Source organism: Salvia hispanica, chromosome 4, assembly GCF_023119035.1.
Source record: "Salvia hispanica cultivar TCC Black 2014 chromosome 4, UniMelb_Shisp_WGS_1.0, whole genome shotgun sequence".
NCBI lineage: Eukaryota > Viridiplantae > Streptophyta > Magnoliopsida > Lamiales > Lamiaceae > Salvia > Salvia hispanica.
Window position 1 is genome coordinate 57,078,106 of NC_062968.1, and position 17,827 is coordinate 57,095,932.

The 17,827-nt window shown below is 37.2% G+C and overlaps 4 protein-coding genes across 5 annotated transcripts; 3 read left to right on the forward strand and 1 right to left on the reverse strand.

Annotated features, from left to right (window-relative positions):
* The first annotated feature begins 51 nt into the window (after positions 1-51).
* LOC125218734 (protein NRT1/ PTR FAMILY 5.10-like) lies at positions 52-623 on the forward strand. The gene is given in 2 exon segments (XM_048120470.1): positions 52-166; positions 169-623. Coding segments are annotated over 2 exon segments (486 nt in total). The 3' UTR covers positions 540-623.
* A 1,211-nt stretch (positions 624-1,834) lies between these two features.
* On the forward strand, positions 1,835-7,497 carry LOC125221738 (protein NRT1/ PTR FAMILY 5.10-like). Of its 2 annotated transcripts, none has more exons than XM_048123960.1 (6): positions 1,835-1,996; positions 2,100-2,317; positions 2,685-3,894; positions 5,509-5,589; positions 5,688-5,905; positions 6,115-7,497. In XM_048123960.1, exons 1-6 carry the CDS (start codon positions 1,858-1,860, stop codon positions 7,429-7,431), a joined length of 3,183 nt encoding a protein of 1,060 aa, XP_047979917.1. In that variant the 5' UTR covers positions 1,835-1,857; the 3' UTR covers positions 7,432-7,497. The 2 variants fall into 2 exon arrangements, with proteins under 2 accessions (XP_047979917.1, XP_047979916.1); XM_048123959.1 differs by having other exon boundaries at positions 2,685-3,854; positions 5,496-5,589.
* Positions 7,498-7,902: 405 nt separating this feature from the next.
* LOC125223924 (cytosolic sulfotransferase 12-like) lies at positions 7,903-8,919 on the reverse strand. The gene has a single exon (XM_048127235.1). It carries the CDS (start codon positions 8,892-8,894, stop codon positions 7,926-7,928), a length of 969 nt encoding a protein of 322 aa, XP_047983192.1. The 5' UTR covers positions 8,895-8,919; the 3' UTR covers positions 7,903-7,925.
* Positions 8,920-14,619: 5,700 nt separating this feature from the next.
* Positions 14,620-17,043, forward strand: LOC125221647 (patellin-3-like). Its single transcript, XM_048123831.1, has 4 exons — positions 14,620-15,986; positions 16,096-16,220; positions 16,309-16,450; positions 16,530-17,043. Exons 1-4 carry the CDS (start codon positions 14,742-14,744, stop codon positions 16,779-16,781), a joined length of 1,764 nt encoding a protein of 587 aa, XP_047979788.1. The 5' UTR covers positions 14,620-14,741; the 3' UTR covers positions 16,782-17,043.
* The last annotated feature ends 784 nt before the right edge of the window (positions 17,044-17,827 follow it).

Here is a 17,827-nt window from a genome sequence, read left to right on the forward strand (position 1 = left end):
GTCCTGGTGCCAGCCGCCCGATCCCTGACTGGGCGGCCGACAGGGATATCCATGCTCCAACGTATTGGAGCCGGTTTGTTCATGTCGTTGCTCTCCATGGTGATTGCCGCACTAGTTGAGATGCGGCGGTTGAACGTCGCGGCCTAGTGTGGGATGGTGGATGATGCGGGGCCACACTCCCAATGAGCGTGTGGTGGTTGGCGCCCCAGTACATGTTCTTTGGTCCGGCGGATGTGTTTGTGATCGTTGGGCTTCAGGAATTTTTCTACGACCAAGTTCCGAGTGACTTGAAAAGTATAGGGCTTGCCCTATACCTTAGTATTTTGGGAATTGGGGATTTTTTAAGTAGTATTTTAATAGGTTTAATAGAATGGATGACAAGCCGAGGTGGCCACGCTAGTTGGTTCGATAACAACATGAATCGTACGCATCTTGATTATTTCTATTGGTTGCTAGCTTTGATTAGTGCACTTGTCTTGTTAGCTTATGCTTTCTTTGCAAAGTCCTATATTTATAAGGAAAAAGATTTGGTGTGTTGATAGTAGTGGCCTAGTGGGATGTTATTTATGCAACTATATGTCTTGTGTATATAAATCAACAATAAATATAAGACTACTTGGTCATGTGGTATTACTTTTTTGTATTTATGCAAACTCATATTCTCTCCGTTCGCAATAAATATATCATATTTTATTTTTCTTCCGTTTTCCAATATATATTACATTTCACTTTTACTATTTTGTTCCACTAACTCATTGCTCGCATTTATTATAAAATAAATATATAAAAATATGATTCATTTTTCTTTTTTTATCTTATAAAATAAATAATTTCTTGAAATTCGGCCAATATAAAAGTATGATCCACTTTCAACTAAACATGATAAACGACAACTATCACGGATTATTGAATAGTCAATTTTTAAGTCCTAATACAAGTTTTTGCAAACTAAGGATTCCTTTTAAATTTGATGTAGTAATAAAGCCACAAAATCTGGTCTTAGAGCATCCTTAACGCGAAGGGGCCGGGCCACATATCGCGAGTCCCGGCCCAGGCCATGCGTTAGATGACGGCGAGTCATGGCCTGGGACGGTCCCGGGGCCGCAGTTCCGTCCCTGGGCCGCTCCCGGGGTCCGGCCCGGCTCAGGGTTATGCGCACCGGGATGGGCCGCAAACCCCCAAATTTATTTTTTTTCTTTTTTTGATTTTTTTGCCATTTTATTATACCCATTTCTTCAACATTCTTCCACCAATTTCTCCATTCCTATCCTCTAAATTATTTCAATATTTTTTCTAGGATGAAAATTTTATTTTCTAGGTCTTAATGATTTTTTTTCCAAGATTCGTAAAAAAATTTCCTCGAATTTTTAATTTTCTATTTTTCGACTGAACAATGAATTTTCCCGATTTTAATTGTTCAACGTATTCAATTTTACGAGTAAAATAGGTTGGAGTTGTGAATAGTGCAAAATAATAGTTGTGGCCCGAGTTGCGGCCTACGGAGTTAATGGAGTTGTGACTTGGAACCCCAAATTTAGGGGAATGATGACATGGAGGGGACTTGCGGCCGAAATCCGGGATGGAGTTAAGGATGCTCTTATATTCAAAACAATCACATCATCACATATTTTGCTTAAAATGAAAGTCATGGAAATAGTAATAAAAAATTAGTGCAAATATGTTGCGAATCTCCATTCCTAATTTATAAATCACCATTATCATCATTGCAAAGTTGTTAAAAACTTAAAATACTTATAAAAATAAAATTATTATTGACTCCAATAATTATATATACGACTTTCTACACCACAAGATACTTAAATATCTTGAAAATCATAAACAAGAGAGAAAACTCACATGATATCCACAAATTCCGCCACCGGAGACGACTCAATGCCGCTGCTCGACGACGCCGCTAACGACGTCGTCGGCTTCGATGGCGGACCCGCGCACCGCTCGAAATCCGGTTGTTGGAAGTCCGCTTCCTTCATTATAGGTAAGTATTTGTTTTAATTCTAAAAATGAATTTATTTTTTTTGTTTTCTTTCTCCTAATTAATTTACCAATATATTTATGTTTATTTTGCATGAATTAATTAGGTGTAGAAGTGGCGGAGAGATTTGCTTATTATGGAATAAGTTCAAATTTGATTAGCTATCTTACCGGCCCGTTGGGCGAATCCACGGCGGCTGCGGCCGCGGCCGTTAACGCGTGGAACGGAGCCACCATGCTGCTGCCGCTGCTCGGGGCTTTCGCCGCCGATTCCTTTCTCGGCCGTTACCGTACCATCATCATTGCCTCTTTGCTCTACATCTTGGTTAGTAATTACTCCCTCCGTCCCCTAATAATTGTCCACTTTGGTTTCGGAGTATGTTCTATGAAATATAAAAGAAAGTGAGTTGAAACAGATAGTGAATATAGGTTTCACTTTTATATAATAGTGTTATAATAAAATGTGAGCGAAATGAGATACTGGAACGTAAGATATACTTACCATTTATAGTAAAAAGTGAAAGTAGATAATTAATGGATGACGGATGAAATTGACAAAATTGGATAATAATGGGGGACGGATGGTGTATAAACTTTTCTAAAAAAATGTTTTTTGTTATTTGTAACTCCAAAAATTATTAAATTCTTTTTCTTGATAACTAGATTATAGTACTAATTGTAACAAATTATAGGGTCTTGGGCTCTTGTCTTTATCGGCTGCACTTCATTCATCCGGCTCGTCTCCTCCTCTCCTCGAAGTCGTCTTCTTCTTCTTCTCGCTATACTTAGTAGCCTTTGCGCAGGGCGGCCATAAGCCATGCGTGCAAGCCTTTGGAGCCGACCAGTTTGACGATGAAGACGAGGCCGAGCTAGTAGAAAAGAGCTCATTCTTCAATTGGTGGTATTTTTCAATGAATGGGGGAATTTTTGTAGCTCAATTGGTTTTGAGCTACATTCAAGACAATCTAAGCTGGGGCCTAGGCTTTGGAATCCCATGCATCATGATGTGTTTTGCACTAGTTGTTTACCTACTGGGGTCCACTACTTACAGGTTTCGCGTAAGAAGTTGTCAGAAGAATCCGTTCGTAAGAATTGGTCCGGCCCTTGCTGCAGCAGCAAAGTCCGGACCAGCATTTATGCCTACCTCTATGTCGAAGGAAGAATCCTCTGACATAGAAGAGGCTAGGGAACTTCTTCGCATCGCCCCAATATGGGCCTCATGTTTGGGGTATGCGATTGTCTTTGCACAAGCGACCACTCTCTTCACGAAGCAAGGGGCCACAATGGACCGTTCATTTGCCTTTGGCCTTCAAATACCATCGGCTTCCCTGCAGAGCCTCACAAGCCTCTCTATCATCACCTTCATCCCTTTATACGACCGTGTCCTGGTCCCAATGGCTAGATCATTCACCAAGAGGCCAATGGGCATTACAACGCTAGAAAGAATTGGCACGGGGATAATTCTATCCGTCATTTTCATGGTGGTCGCAGCCATTGTGGAGAGGCGACGAATTTCCATCGCTATAGAGCATGGGCTAGTGGACCGGCCAGAGGTGACGGTTCCAATGAGCGTGTGGTGGTTGGCCCCACAATACGTGCTTTTGGGGATTGCGGATGCTTTTACAATGGTTGGTCTTCAAGAGTTCATGTACGATCAAGTTCCCAATGACCTAAAAAGTCTAGGGTTGGCTTTGTACCTCAGTATTTTCGGCGTGGGTAGTTTTGTTAGCGGATTTTTGATATCTACGATCGAGTGGATCACTAGCCAAGCTTCGGGTGTGGGTTGGTTTTCCGACAACTTGAATCGAGCACATCTTGATTATTTCTATTGGTTGTTGGTAGGGATTACTTTGGCTACATTGGTGCCCTATATTTACTTTGCAAAATACTATGTTTACAAGAGGAAACACAAAACTTAGTTTTGGATCATCTTGTGTTGTCCGGATAAATATTGAACAATTAATTCATATGTTTATAAGTGTTTTATATGGACATAAACTGTGCCAAGTGATCAAAAGGATGGTAATTTTAACAAATTTCAAATTTAATATTCATGTTCTTAACTTTTTTATAGTACTTCTAAACTTTGAGTTTGGAAAATATTGTCTCCGCTTCGAGGACCACAACTGGAATTATTAGATGAATATAGAAAAGGATATGATCATACGGTAGTGATAAAATGCAATCTTATATACTGTACAAACTCCAAACTTTTCAATACAGTGTCAACATAACATCAACACAATGTAAAATTTCAAGATTTTAATGTCAACACAATATCAATACAATATCAACACAATGTCAACCGTTGATACTGTGTTGACATTTTTTGTTGCTACTATTTTGTCATTTGTTGATATTTTCTAATGGTCCAGATCATAATTTGGAGTTTGTACAATATATAGAATTTGCATTTGATCATATTCTTATGATCATATATTCATATGAATGCTGGGTTCTATTTAGTCGTAAACAAAATGCTAAAAGACTGAATATCTGATTCGAACTAAATTGAAAAATAATTTTGGTTCAGTTTTTGGAATTTATTTTAATTCTTTACAAATTTCAGTTTTTGGATTTAAAACTTGGAAAATCAGTATTTAAACTTTATGAGGTTTGTAATTGTTTATGTTAATTATAGAAAATAATTATATTCAGGAAATTTCGGTTTTTCGGTTGCTATACGTTTTTGTGGAGTAGTTCGGATTTTGTTTTCTAGGTTGTTTTTCCGAATTTAGAGCATTAAAGTGTATATTTGTCATGACATTTTTGCCATTATATTTGAATTAGAAATTTATTTATTTTAATAGAAATGTATGTGGTTTGAGTAGACATTACATTTGGATCACTAAAACGAGGGAGTATTTTACAAATATCAGATGTATAAGTAGTAGTTGAGGTAGCTGAATATATTCACGTGTAAATTTCACCTAATCAAATTCATCACCTACCAATATGTGTTAGTGGCTCAAAAATATTCATTCAACTCTTCCTACCACATCTGAGTCAACTTTTCCTACCACATTTTTGACTTAAATGAATTCAATATAACCACAAACATGCTAAATCTATTACTCCCTACTTCGTGCGATTCCTTAAAAAGAAACGTATTTTTGTGGGGGTGAACTTAATTCTTTCACTAATATTAATTCTTTTATTTTATTATTTTTCTCTCTGCTTAATTAAATATATACTACTTCCGTCAACATTAAGTGTCACGTTTAGGGTGGGCATGGGTATTAAGTGTCACAAATCGAGTACTATGATACATTTTTTTTATTAGTAGTAATTGAGAGTAGCATGATCAAAAAAATTAAGTCAATGGCCATTAAAAATTTCAAATTTTTGAATCAACTGAAGAAATCCATGATTTTCATGTGTGAATGATATGAGACACAATGATTTCTTATAACTAATACCAATAACACAGCCAACAACCCACAAAGTAGAGAGAGAGAATGGCAGGCGGTGACATATCTGACGTGGAAGCGCCGCTGCTAGAGCTAGACGACGTCGTCGCAGGCTCCGTCGACTTCAGCGGCCGCCCCGCCGTTAGGTCGAAATCCGGCACCTGGAAATCCGCCTCTTTCATGATCAGTATTAAATCCTACTAATTCCTAATCCAAATTCAAATCTAATCACCTCCAATTTTCGGATTTTGAATTCACTTCTCATTTCGATTTTACTCCATACAGGTGTTGAAGTTGCGGAGAGATTCGCATATTATGGAATCAGTGCCAATTTGATCAGCTATATGACTGGACCGCTGGGGCAGTCCACCGCGGCGGCGGCGGCCAACGTCAATGCGTGGAGCGGCACGGCCTTGCTCCTGCCGCTCCTCGGCGGATTCATCGCCGATACGTATTGGGGCCGTTATCGCACCGTTATCATTGCCTCTGTTGTCTACATCTTGGTTAGTCATCATCACTAATTCAAATTCAAAATTATGAACATTCGCTTAGGGTTCATCAATTTCACTTTTAAATTGGGGTAGAATTGGATAATTAGGTTAGGGATTTGTCAAATTTGCAGCCGTAGAAATCGAAAATAGATCAGCATTCATCCAACAATGGCTAATGGTGCTAACAATTGCAAAATTTTGTGTGATTGATGGATTGGTAGGGTCTTGGCTTCTTAACTCTATCAGCTGCTCTTAGCTCATCCTTTCATTCCAAGTGTGAAAGTGTAACAAACGGCTCAGCTTGTTCGCCTCGGGTGCTCGAGGTCGTCTTCTTCTTCTTCTCGTTGTACCTCGTCGCGCTGGCGCAAGGCGGCCACAAGCCGTGTGTGCAGGCCTTCGGGGCGGACCAGTTCGACGAGGATGACAAGAAGGAGCGCTTAGCCAAGAGCTCCTTCTTCAACTGGTGGTACTTCTCATCGGCTGCTGGCGTGTTCGTAGCTCAGCTGGTTCTGAGCTACGTTCAGGAGAATATGAGCTGGGAGCTCGGGTTTGGGATCCCGGGCGCCTTCATGTGCGTGGCGTTGGTTCTGTTCTTGCTCGGGTCCACTACCTACCGGTACGGGAGTGGCACCGAGAAGAGGAATCCGTTTGTGAGGATAGGGTTGGTTTTCGTGAGAGCTGCGCGCTCGCCATCGTATCCTGTTCCTGCTGACGAGAGCGATGGCGAGCGCCATTTCCTCGACCGGGCGCTTGTTGTAGTGCCGGGGGCGGAAGGGCGTGTGTGCACCGCCCACGACGTGGAGGATGCCAAGGCGATCCTCAGGCTCGTGCCCATCTGGTGCACGTGCCTGGCCTACGCGGTAGTGTTTGCACAGGCCGCGACTCTGTTCACCAAGCAGGGCACGACCATGGACCGAGCTATCACGGACACTTTCGAGATCCCGGCCGCGTCTATGCAGTCGATCATCCACATTTGCGTCGTTATCTTCGTGCCGATCTATGACCGCGTCCTTGTCCCATTGGCCCGGGCTTGGACCAAGAAACCCGCGGGGATCACGATGCTACAGAGGATTGGTATAGGGATGCTTTTCTCTATCATGCTGACGGTCACCGCAGCGATTGTTGAGAGGCAGCGTCTCTTAATCGCCCGGGCTCACGGGCTGGTGGACGAGCCGGACGCCACGGTGCCCATGAGCGCGTGGTGGCTGGCGCCCCAATACGTGCTGTTTGGCCTGGCCGACGTGTTCACCGTGATCGGGCTTCAAGAGTACTTCTACAAGGAGGTGCCGGCCGACCTCAAGAGCGTCGGCCTCGCCCTGTACCTCAGCGTGTTCGGCGTCGGGAGCTTCTTGAGCAGCTTGCTGATAACGTTACTCGACGGGGCGACCGGCGGCGACGGCGGGGGCAGTTGGTTCTCGAGCAACTTGAATAGAGGGCATCTTGACTACTTCTATTGGCTGCTGTCTGGGAGTAGTGCAGTTACAATGTTGGCATATTTGTACTTTGCCAAATCATATGTTTATAAGAGGAAAGTGTAACGTTTGCAATTAAACTCAGTTGGTAAGACGTTTCTCCTTGATGTAATAGATCGGGAATTTAATTTATCTTGGGATAGACCGGGAACAATTATTTATATTCATTAAGACATACATAGTTAAATACCCCCTCTGTCCCAGTTTTATAGTCACATTTTGCCATAAAAGTCTGTCTCATATTTAGAGTCAAATTTAGAATTTTTCATATTTGGTCATACAATTTTTACCTCATTATTCATCAAAATGCAATTATCTATATTAAAATAAATCAAAATAAAAATAAAAAACCAAAAAGTAAAAAAGGACCCACCTTCAATCATCTCACTTCATTTATTACACACTCCACCTCTCACTTCATTAATTATACACTCCACTAATTCCTTAAAACTCGTGTCATAACTAAATGTGACTATAAATCTTTGACAGTATTTCACAAAGAAACACATACAAATAATTGTAGCAAACACACACGCAAACACAAAAACATATGAAAATAATTATAGAATAAGCCCAAAGTCCTCAAGCTTAAGCCCAATGGTTTGATCAATTCGATCTTCCATTTCCGAAGTCAAATAATTCTTCCAATCTCCAACTTCACCTTTCCTAAAAAAAGATGTATTGGGCACATTCAATAAAATTGATCCATTCTTATTCACCTCCAAATTCTTGAGCCTCTCCAAACTACACCTCCACAAAACATCATCAACTTGTCCCTCCTCTCCAAATGGCCTCCCTAAGAACTCGGCGATCCTCGAAACTTGTCCCTTCGGGTCGGATTTCATCTCCTCGTACTTCACGAACAAGATTTTGTCGGGCCTTTTCTGGCTCTCGAGCCAGTACTCTGCCACGTGGTCGGAGAACGGCCCGTATTGATGTAGGCCCGAGCAGAAACAGTCAACCGCTTTATCCAGCGGGAACGGTTCCTGGTCGGGCCTTAGGAATGAGTTGAAGAAATGCCACATCGAGATCAGGGTGTCCTTAGGGTTCCGTGCCAAGTACACGACCTTGCAGTCCGACTCTTTGACCGAGTCGGGCAGCACGGCGTACGGCAGGTGTGTGTGGAGAAGGCGGGGACATGACGCGTCGTAGATGTCGACGTGTAGTGGCTTGGTAGAGAAAAGAGCGCTCTCGATTGTCGGGACGTGGAAATGAGGATTTTCAGTAGCCAGCATGTCATGTTTGCAGTCGTCATGATTTTTTAGGATGCAGAGGGAAAGTGATTTGAGCCACGTGGTGCCGGTTTTCATGGTCGATGCAAGGATGACATCATCATCTCGGGCTTCGAAACTCGACCGGAACGTTAATGCGGGCTTCAATAAGCCCGGCCCGAACCAAAAGCCTTCCCATTGGGTGATGTCCATTGCATCCCAAAAGCGTGCTTTAGGTAGCCCGATTGACCATTTCTCCACATCGTTATCTTCGATAGGAGAAATGATTTGAGTTGGGAAATTAGGAGATTTCATCATTTTGCATGTAACAAGTAATTGTTTGGATCTTAAAGAGGTTAAGGATTTAAGTGCATTTATAGTATTTCTAACATAGGGGCACCTTTTCTATTAAATGATTCACAAACTAACCCGAAAATGAAATGACATTTATTTAAATTGTCCAATTGGTATCAAATATATTAATTAAGTTCAAATAATTTTCTCAATTTCAAAAGTTTGTTAAAGTTAGTGTTTGATTGGTTCATTGGTCCCCCACCATATCCATCGCAACATTTAAAGAATGCATTTTGTGCTAAATTATGATAATATACAGTTAAAATCAACCATGTCACGTCGAGTCTAATTTGTAAAAATGTCGCATCATTTCATAAATTAATTAAAACTGAAAATGAGAGATTTAATTTACAAAAGGCTAATCATTCATTAAATTAAGTATCCAAATATCAAAATATATATCAATGTCATAATGTTGTCATCGGAGACCAAATTTTCGAAAAATAAACTGTGAAAATATTTAGCAATATGATGGAAAATGAAATAATATTAAAATACATTTCCAAATGAACATTGCCCAACTTATAGCTCAAATTCAAGTGAATGTGTGGGTTCCGGCCACTTTTGACATGTCTATTTATCAATGCAAAAATTAGGATAGTCAAATCACGAGAATTGGGTTGTTATCGTATTAATCTAATTATTATCCAATTAATTATAAGGTTTAATCCAAACATGATTAGTTAAAGAAACTTTTAACCTGAACACGAACCCGACCTGATACCTTCAAACTCAATCACGACCCGCACACGAACACGATACGATACAATTAGTGTTGACATAACACGATAACCACACAAGTCTGATATACACGATTAAAACCTGATTTATACAACTAGAACTCAGCCTGAAATTATTAAGTTTCTAAAGATCGATTCGATAAAGACACAAACCTAATAATGAGACTTGACAGAAGCCCATTAGTCCTTGTGTGTATTGTGTCTTGGCAAAAATTGTCGATCCAAGATATTACTATATGTTTTCTTATGATATAAAAATCTATGAGGGCTTGAAATTTGAAAGAATAAAGAGTAGCAATTTATGGCAAATATATGTCTTTATATCTTTTGGCTTAGAGGGCTTGAAATTCAAAAGGGCCATTTGTTAGCCCAAACTACATTTGGTTCGAAACCATTGAGAGTCCAATAAAATAATGCATTTGTATAATCAGGCTTACCTTCCCAAACAAGCCCTATCTTATTGTTGTAATTTTACATATTTAAGATTACTCTTTAAAAATTTTGGTCAATATACTTGATTTATAAATAATTCATATTATTATTTGATTCGTTGTATGCTTTAATAAATATTGTAGCAAATAATTTTGGCGGTTGTTGGTGGGGATGGCTAGAGTCTAATCATAGCTATAATATGATAACAACAGGAATTGACATCCTCCTTAATTATCGCTTAAATATTCATCTTCTTATGATAATTTTAACTACCCATACCTTCCTAATTGGATTCTTAACTTTTATTTATTCTTATTAATTTTTAATTGGGATTTTTAGAATTTAATTCATACTTTTATTTATGTTATTTTTGGTAAATAGACTTTACATTATTTTCTATTAATTCATGTTGATCATACTTTATTATAAAATTGTTACAAAAATACATTCTACTTATTAACTTTTTCCACTTTATTTACTTTAATTTACCTATAGCAAAATGCTTCATTCCCAATTCATTTTTATACAAATAGTTGATGTCATCCAAACATAGATGACAAAATGTAAGAAAACTTTGTATGGAGTATTATTTATGCAAACTTTATATAATAACATGAAATTACACTAAAATGTTTGTATGAATAATGTAATTAAAGATGCGTTTTTTTCAATTATATGTCCCTTTCAGCTATTAAAATAAAACTTTTGTAGACTTAGCTTGTCGTGCTTACAAGTAATCTTTCTTGTTAATTCAAATTTAAATATGCGAGAACAATATCATTAAGAATATATTATAATAATCGTATGTTATCATTATGAAATTGTATTTCATGTATATTTGGTCGTATTCACTCTATTTATGCCATATGCTATTTCCTCGTCATTTCAGTTCCTTGTCTCTATCATTTGTCAATTTATGACATTTAAGTTTCGCCTGCACATATATATATGTCACACTTCACATTAATTTTGGCAAGACATTAGTCATTAGGTTATAATACAAATTGTTATAATCAATATTTTGGATTACATAAAAACAAAAATACTCGTACATCTTTTTATACAATCAACATACAAATAACACGACGCTTTCAACTATTTATAACCAAAATTTCGAAAATAATAAATTAAATTTTATAGAATATTGCGGTAAAAAAAAACTATTTTTAAATTACATCAATAATTTATATAAGCTCAATAATTGTACTATTAAGTTGCCCCTTACATTTTGTCCAAATTTAGATACAAATTCAATTGGTATATGGAGTATAAAGCTTGGAAATATTCCCTAAATTGGCACTTGCTTATGTTCGTGGACAAAAATGTGTGATAAAACAGCAAAATTTGAGCTAATGTTTAAATTCATTTATGTGATAACTTATTGTCACACTGTCAATTTATTAATTTGTACCCTACGCTAAGAAATCAATGTGAAATTCACTACGTTTTTTCCTTTTATGAACAGTCAACAAACAATAATGGATATGATAAAAAAAAAACAAAAAAAAACAGAGTATTTAAATAGTATTGTGCTGAATAGGAATGGGAATATTAGGGATAATATATTCAAAAATTTTAAAAACACGACTTTGAGCTAAATAAGATAATTAATCAAAATTGAAGGATGTATACGTTTTAATTAAGATTCTAAATTATCATAATTGTTAAGGGTATTTTCATGTGTTTCATAACGTTACATATTGAAGATTCCAAGAAAAGGTAAAACAAATAGTGACGTTATAAAGTAGTGACAAAAAAGGAGAACGTTAAAAGCGGTGATTGTCTTTAACGACACTAATACAAATTAAATTAGTAATTAATTGCACTAAATTCCAAGACCTTATTTAATCACACTGACTGTTGCTTGCAAAATTGCAGCACATCAGCATATGCTTGTCTCTAAAATTTGGGTACTATATATATCTTTACTAAATTCGGCAGAATTTTAATTATTTTTCAATGGGCACATCAACTATGGCTTTTCTAATAAAATAATCAAGTTATTGATAATAAAATTTGTTAAGTACTATTAATTATAGTGTTTTTGTTTAATACTACTACTGTATAACTCAAATATATATTGTTATCTTTGCGGCGAAATATTGTTATCTTTGCGGCGAAATTCTACCGTTATTTTTTTTAACAATTTATAACGGTCTGGTTGAGATTTTTTTAGTATTTTATTTGTTGATTTATTTCCACTCTTGACTTTTATAAAGTTTAAATTAATTATTCCATTGAAAAAAAGTGGGAGGAAGAATTAACTGAAACACAATTAATTAGTAGGAAATAACAATTGGAATTTCGCTTCTAATTTAAAATTTTGATGCAAATAAAATATGCCAGTGATATAAATAGTAAAATTAATAGTACTCACCTTTTGAATCATTTTTCTGTGGAAATGAGGCAATAATAGAGATTATTAGTATTTGGATATAAATAGTTGTTTGGTGAGCCGGCGACGATGATTACAGAGAAACATGCACGAGATATTTTATAGTAGTATTTAATAGTAGTAATATATGGTGGGATCATACGACAGCATATCGAATAACAAGTTGCTTAGAATAAATATTTCTAAAATAAATTAAATTGTGTGCGACATTTTTATGGTAAAAAACAATGTTGCCCATTTTCTCTATTTTGTTTTTTAAGTTGATTGGTTATATTATAATTTGGCTTGAGTTTTGGGGGAGATTTTATTAATATAATATAATATTACATAGACGAAATAAAATTTGTGAGTTTGTTATACAAATATTTATGAGCTCTGAAAAGTGCTTTAAATATTATCAAAATGTATTTATGAGTATATTTTATACTATTAATTTCACAATTCTTAATCTAGATTGTTGAAGTGTTAAAATACAGTGCAAATAAAGATCTATAGAACATGAATCTTATTTTATGTAAAATTTTTTATAACAATTCTACTAATAAAATTTTAACAACGGAACTATCGTAATATTCAAAATATATATGGTATACTAACAAATATACAGCTGGATATATACCATTTTGGAACTATACATGGTGATTTTCACAATATATTATACTCCATATAGTATTAACCAAACTACATATATTTTGGTAAGAATTTTGATTCATAAATATCATCGCAATTTACTACTACTAGACACAATTATATGTGATGTATTGATGTTATTAATTTGTCTGAATTCTTTTGTATTGTTATAATCGTGTTGCTACGTAATCTTTTTTCTAAATCAAAGTTTCCCACAAAGTCATTCTATCTCAATGATTTATTAAATAACAAGATTGATAATTTATGAAACTGACAGCTTCTTTTTCCATGCTTATCTAATTAGCCAAATAAATACTAGTAAAATATTACTCCATGAATAATTATTTGCAAGTTTCACTAGGACTAGGGAGTATTTAAATTTTTATACATAGATTGCTTGTAAGAATAAACTTATTACGCCATAGTTTTTTTTTTTGCCCTTTTTATATCGTGACAAAATTCAATTTCAATGGTTGAACTATTCGTTCCAAAGAATTTCATGATTTCCAACTAGGTAACATATAAAATATAATAAAATATTCCAAAAAATTATTTTATCTTACAAACTTTAAATTTGACGTATAATATTATAAATTTAAGTAGTTGTTGTATTTTTCTCACTAGCAACAAAATTCAGTTACATTCATTTATTATGCTTATGACTGAAAATTGATAATTATTTTCAATAAATAGTAGACAAAATATCAACAAAATAATAATATCGTCATTATGTTATCATATGATAATTTTCGTGAATATTTTTTTATATCAACATAGTGTATTACAAATATCAACAATATTGCATAAGTATATCAACACTAGTACAAGAAAATATCAACACATATTTATTGAGATTTTTACATGATTTTATTGAGATTTTTTGATGTATTTGTTGATAAAAATCTGGTTATCAACATTTACGAAAACTAAAATAAAAAATATCAATTTCATCATCCGAACATCGCCGGAACATATGCAATTGAGATCTCGTTGGAATCCTTATAAAATTATCTTTAATTTGATATATTTTTTGCGAAAAAATAATTTAAATCGAGAGGGTTACGTAAATTTAAAGTTTTAAGATGATTTTAACGAGAGAGGATACCCTCTAATTTTATTTATTAATTGTTTTAATTAAAAATATAATTCATATGACATTATTTCAACCACTAAATCTTCTAATTTAATGATTAAAATTTAGTCCAATTTAGAATTGCTAATTAATTAGCAATTCATCACTCCCATGAGAAGAATTCAAATAATTATTTAAAATTCAAAAGTTCATGAAAAAAATATTTTTTGATAAGTTTAATATCACTAAAAATAAGGATCAAATTAATCACCCAAAATTATTTTAAATTTGATTAAGCAAGAAATAGAAAGTGGAGGTGGGTCCCATTTCAAGAGTGGTAACGAGCTGGCAAATTCCTAAGCAAACCTTGACAGACTGTTCCATTTCAACACACACTCAATCTCAATCTCCCTCCTCTTCAAATTCAACCAAAATTTCCCATTTCAATCCATTCTTCTCCTCTCTCTCTCTCTCTCTCCATCAAATTTCCCAATTTCCCAAAATTTGCATATTTCCTCTCTAAATCTCCTTGCTGCTTCCACATGGCGGAGGAAACCAAGAAGGCGGCGGCTCCCGAGGCGGCCGAGGAGGCGGCGGCGGCGGTGTCCGACGTGCCGGTGGCGGAGAAGGAGGTGCCCCCGCAGCCGGAGCCGGAGAAAGCGGCGGAGGAAGGAGAAAAGGAGAAGGAAGCGGCGCCGGAGGAGAAAGTTGCCGAATCCGCTTCCTTCAAAGAGGAGAGCAACAAAGTCGACGACCTCGTCGATCCGGAGAAGAAAGCTCTCGATGAGCTCAAGCTCCTCATTCAAGAAGCCCTCAACAACCACGCCTTCACCGCTCCTCCGCCGGCGAAGAAGGAAGAAGAGCCAAAAACAGAGACAAAAACCGAAGAGAAGAAGGTGGAAGAGGTAAAGATCGAATCTTGCGACGCCCCACCTGCTGAAACTCCGGCGGAGACGCCTGCAACGGAGGCGCCGGCGGCGGAGAAGAAGGTGGAAGAGGTAAAGATCGAATCTTGCGACTCCCCACCTGCTGAAACCCCGGCGGAGGCGCCTGCAGCGGAGGAGCCGGCGGCGGAGAAGAAGGCGGAAGAGGTAAAGATCGAATCTTGCGACGCCCCACCTGCTGAAACTCCGGTGGAAGAAGCAAAAATCGAATCTTCAGAGGCGGTGGAAGAGATCAAAGAGACCATAGTCCATGAAGTGACGCCCCCATGCGAGGAGCCCGCGGCGGAGGAAGAAGCGCCGCCGCCTCCCACGCCGGAGGAGGTTTCCATCTGGGGCGTCCCACTCCTCGCCGACGAGAGGAGCGACGTCATCCTCCTGAAATTCTTGAGGGCTCGTGATTTCAAGGTGAAGGAGGCGTTCACCATGCTGAAGAGCGTGGTGGCGTGGAGGAAGGAATTCAAGATCGATTCTTTAGTGGAGGAGGAGGGGGAGGAGTCCGCCATTGTTGAAGGGCTTGAGAAAGTTGTGTTCTTGCATGGTGTTGACAAAGAGGGCCACCCCATTTGCTACAATGCCTTTGGGGCTTTTCAGGACAAGGAGCTGTATAACAACACCTTTGGTGATGCTGAGAAGAGGGGGAAATTCTTGAGGTGGTATATTCTCTTGTTGGAGAAGAATATCAGGAAATTTGATTTCAGCCCTGATAGCATTTGCACCATTGTTCAAATCACTGATCTCAAGAATCTGCCTGGCTTGATTCTCTTCAAGAAGGATTTCAGACAGGCTACTAATGAGGCTCTTCAGCTTCTCCAGGATAACTACCCTGAGTTTGTTGCCAAACAGGTATACACACACCAAGATTCAATTTTTTTACATGGGTTGTTGTTTGTATGTTGGTTCTTGAATTGGGTTTGTGTGGTTTTGATTTATGGATTGATTTTGTTTTTTGAAGGTGTTCATCAATGTTCCATGGTGGTATGTGGCTTACAATAGGTTGATCAGTCCATTCTTGACTCAAAGGACCAAGAGCAAGTTTGTGTTTGCTGGCCCTACCAAGACTGCTGAGACCCTCTTTAAGTAAGTCTATATCTTTCTTGATGGTATTTTTTGATGTATATTTATATCAAGTTTTTTAATAATTGAAGTTTCATTTTCTTGTTGTTAGATACATAGCACCTGAGCATGTCCCAGTTCAATATGGTGGCCTAAGCAAGGATGGTGAGGCAGAATTCACCACTGCTGATTCTGCAACAGAGGAAACCATCAAGCCGGCGGGCAAGCACACCGTTGAGCTCCCCGTCACCGAGGTGGGCTTCGTGATCCGAGCCTAAATCAGCGAAAAGCTCGAATCTTTTTCTAATGGTGATTCTTGAATTTTGTTTGCAGGCTTGCACACTGGTGTGGGAGGTGAGGGTGGTGGGGTGGGAAGTCTGCTACGGGGCGGAGTTCGTGCCCTCGGCTGAGGGTGGATACACGTGGGTTGTGCAGAAGTCGAGGAAGATTGGGCCCGGGGACGAGCAGGTCGTCGGGTGCAGCTTCAAGATTGGTGAGACTGGCAAAGTTGTGCTCACATTTGACAACCAAACATCCAAGAAGAAGAAGCTTCTTTACAGGTTCAAGACTAAGCCCTCTGAATGAATGGAAACATGAAATGTGCAGCAAAAGAAATAGGAGAGGAAAAGGGTGGTTTTCTTTCCTTTGTTCAGTTACATTATTCTTTTTTACTTGATTTGTGTTTTAAAAAAAGAAGAAACTTGAAAATGTTGTTGATTCTATATTTGTTGGTTGGTTGGTTGGTTGGTTGGTATTATAAATTGAAGTTTTTTGTTGTTGGATTGTGGGTGTAACAAAATTTGGGATGCAAGTACATATGGTGAATGTGAAACAGAAATATTTATTAGTGTTTGCTTCTTTGCTAGATTGGAAATGTGGACATACATTTATTACTACCTTGTTATTGGTAATTTTCTTGATGTTACTTTGCCTTAGATTTTGTTACTATCTTTTCTTACAGTCCTTTTTTCTTTTCATGGATGTTGATGTCTCTAAAATTCTCTTTCCCATATATCTCAATATCTGCAGTACATAGTAGAAAATGCCAATCTGTCTAATTCTTGCATGTGTGATTCATTCATTGCAAAAGTGGATGTTTTTATTGTGTACTACAACCAATATACCCTAGATATGGGACCATATACTAATTACACATTAAAATATGGATGTAAAGTTATTTTTGGTTCATCTTTCAAATTTTCTTTTGTTATAACTTAGTACATCGCAAATACTCTCTTTGTCTTATGTAATTTGAAATGGACATGGAATTTAAGAAAATTGTATTATAAATTGAATGTAGATAAAATAATGTAAAAGAGAAAAATACTCCCTCCGTCTCACTTTAGCAGTCTCGTTGACTTTTCTACACTCGTTTTGTAAAAATGATAATAAATAGTTAAAATTGAGAAATAGTAAAGTAAGAGAGAGAATAATGTAGAGAAGAGTCTTATCTACATTACTCTTTCTCTTACTTTACCATTTCTTCACTCTAACTATTTATTATCAATTTTACAAAACGGAGGCAGAAAAGTCAATGAGACTGCTAAAGTGGGACGGAGGGAGTATATAATAGCAAGTAAAGTAAAAGATATCACATTGTAAGAGGGATAAGATGTTCTTTTTTTGCAATT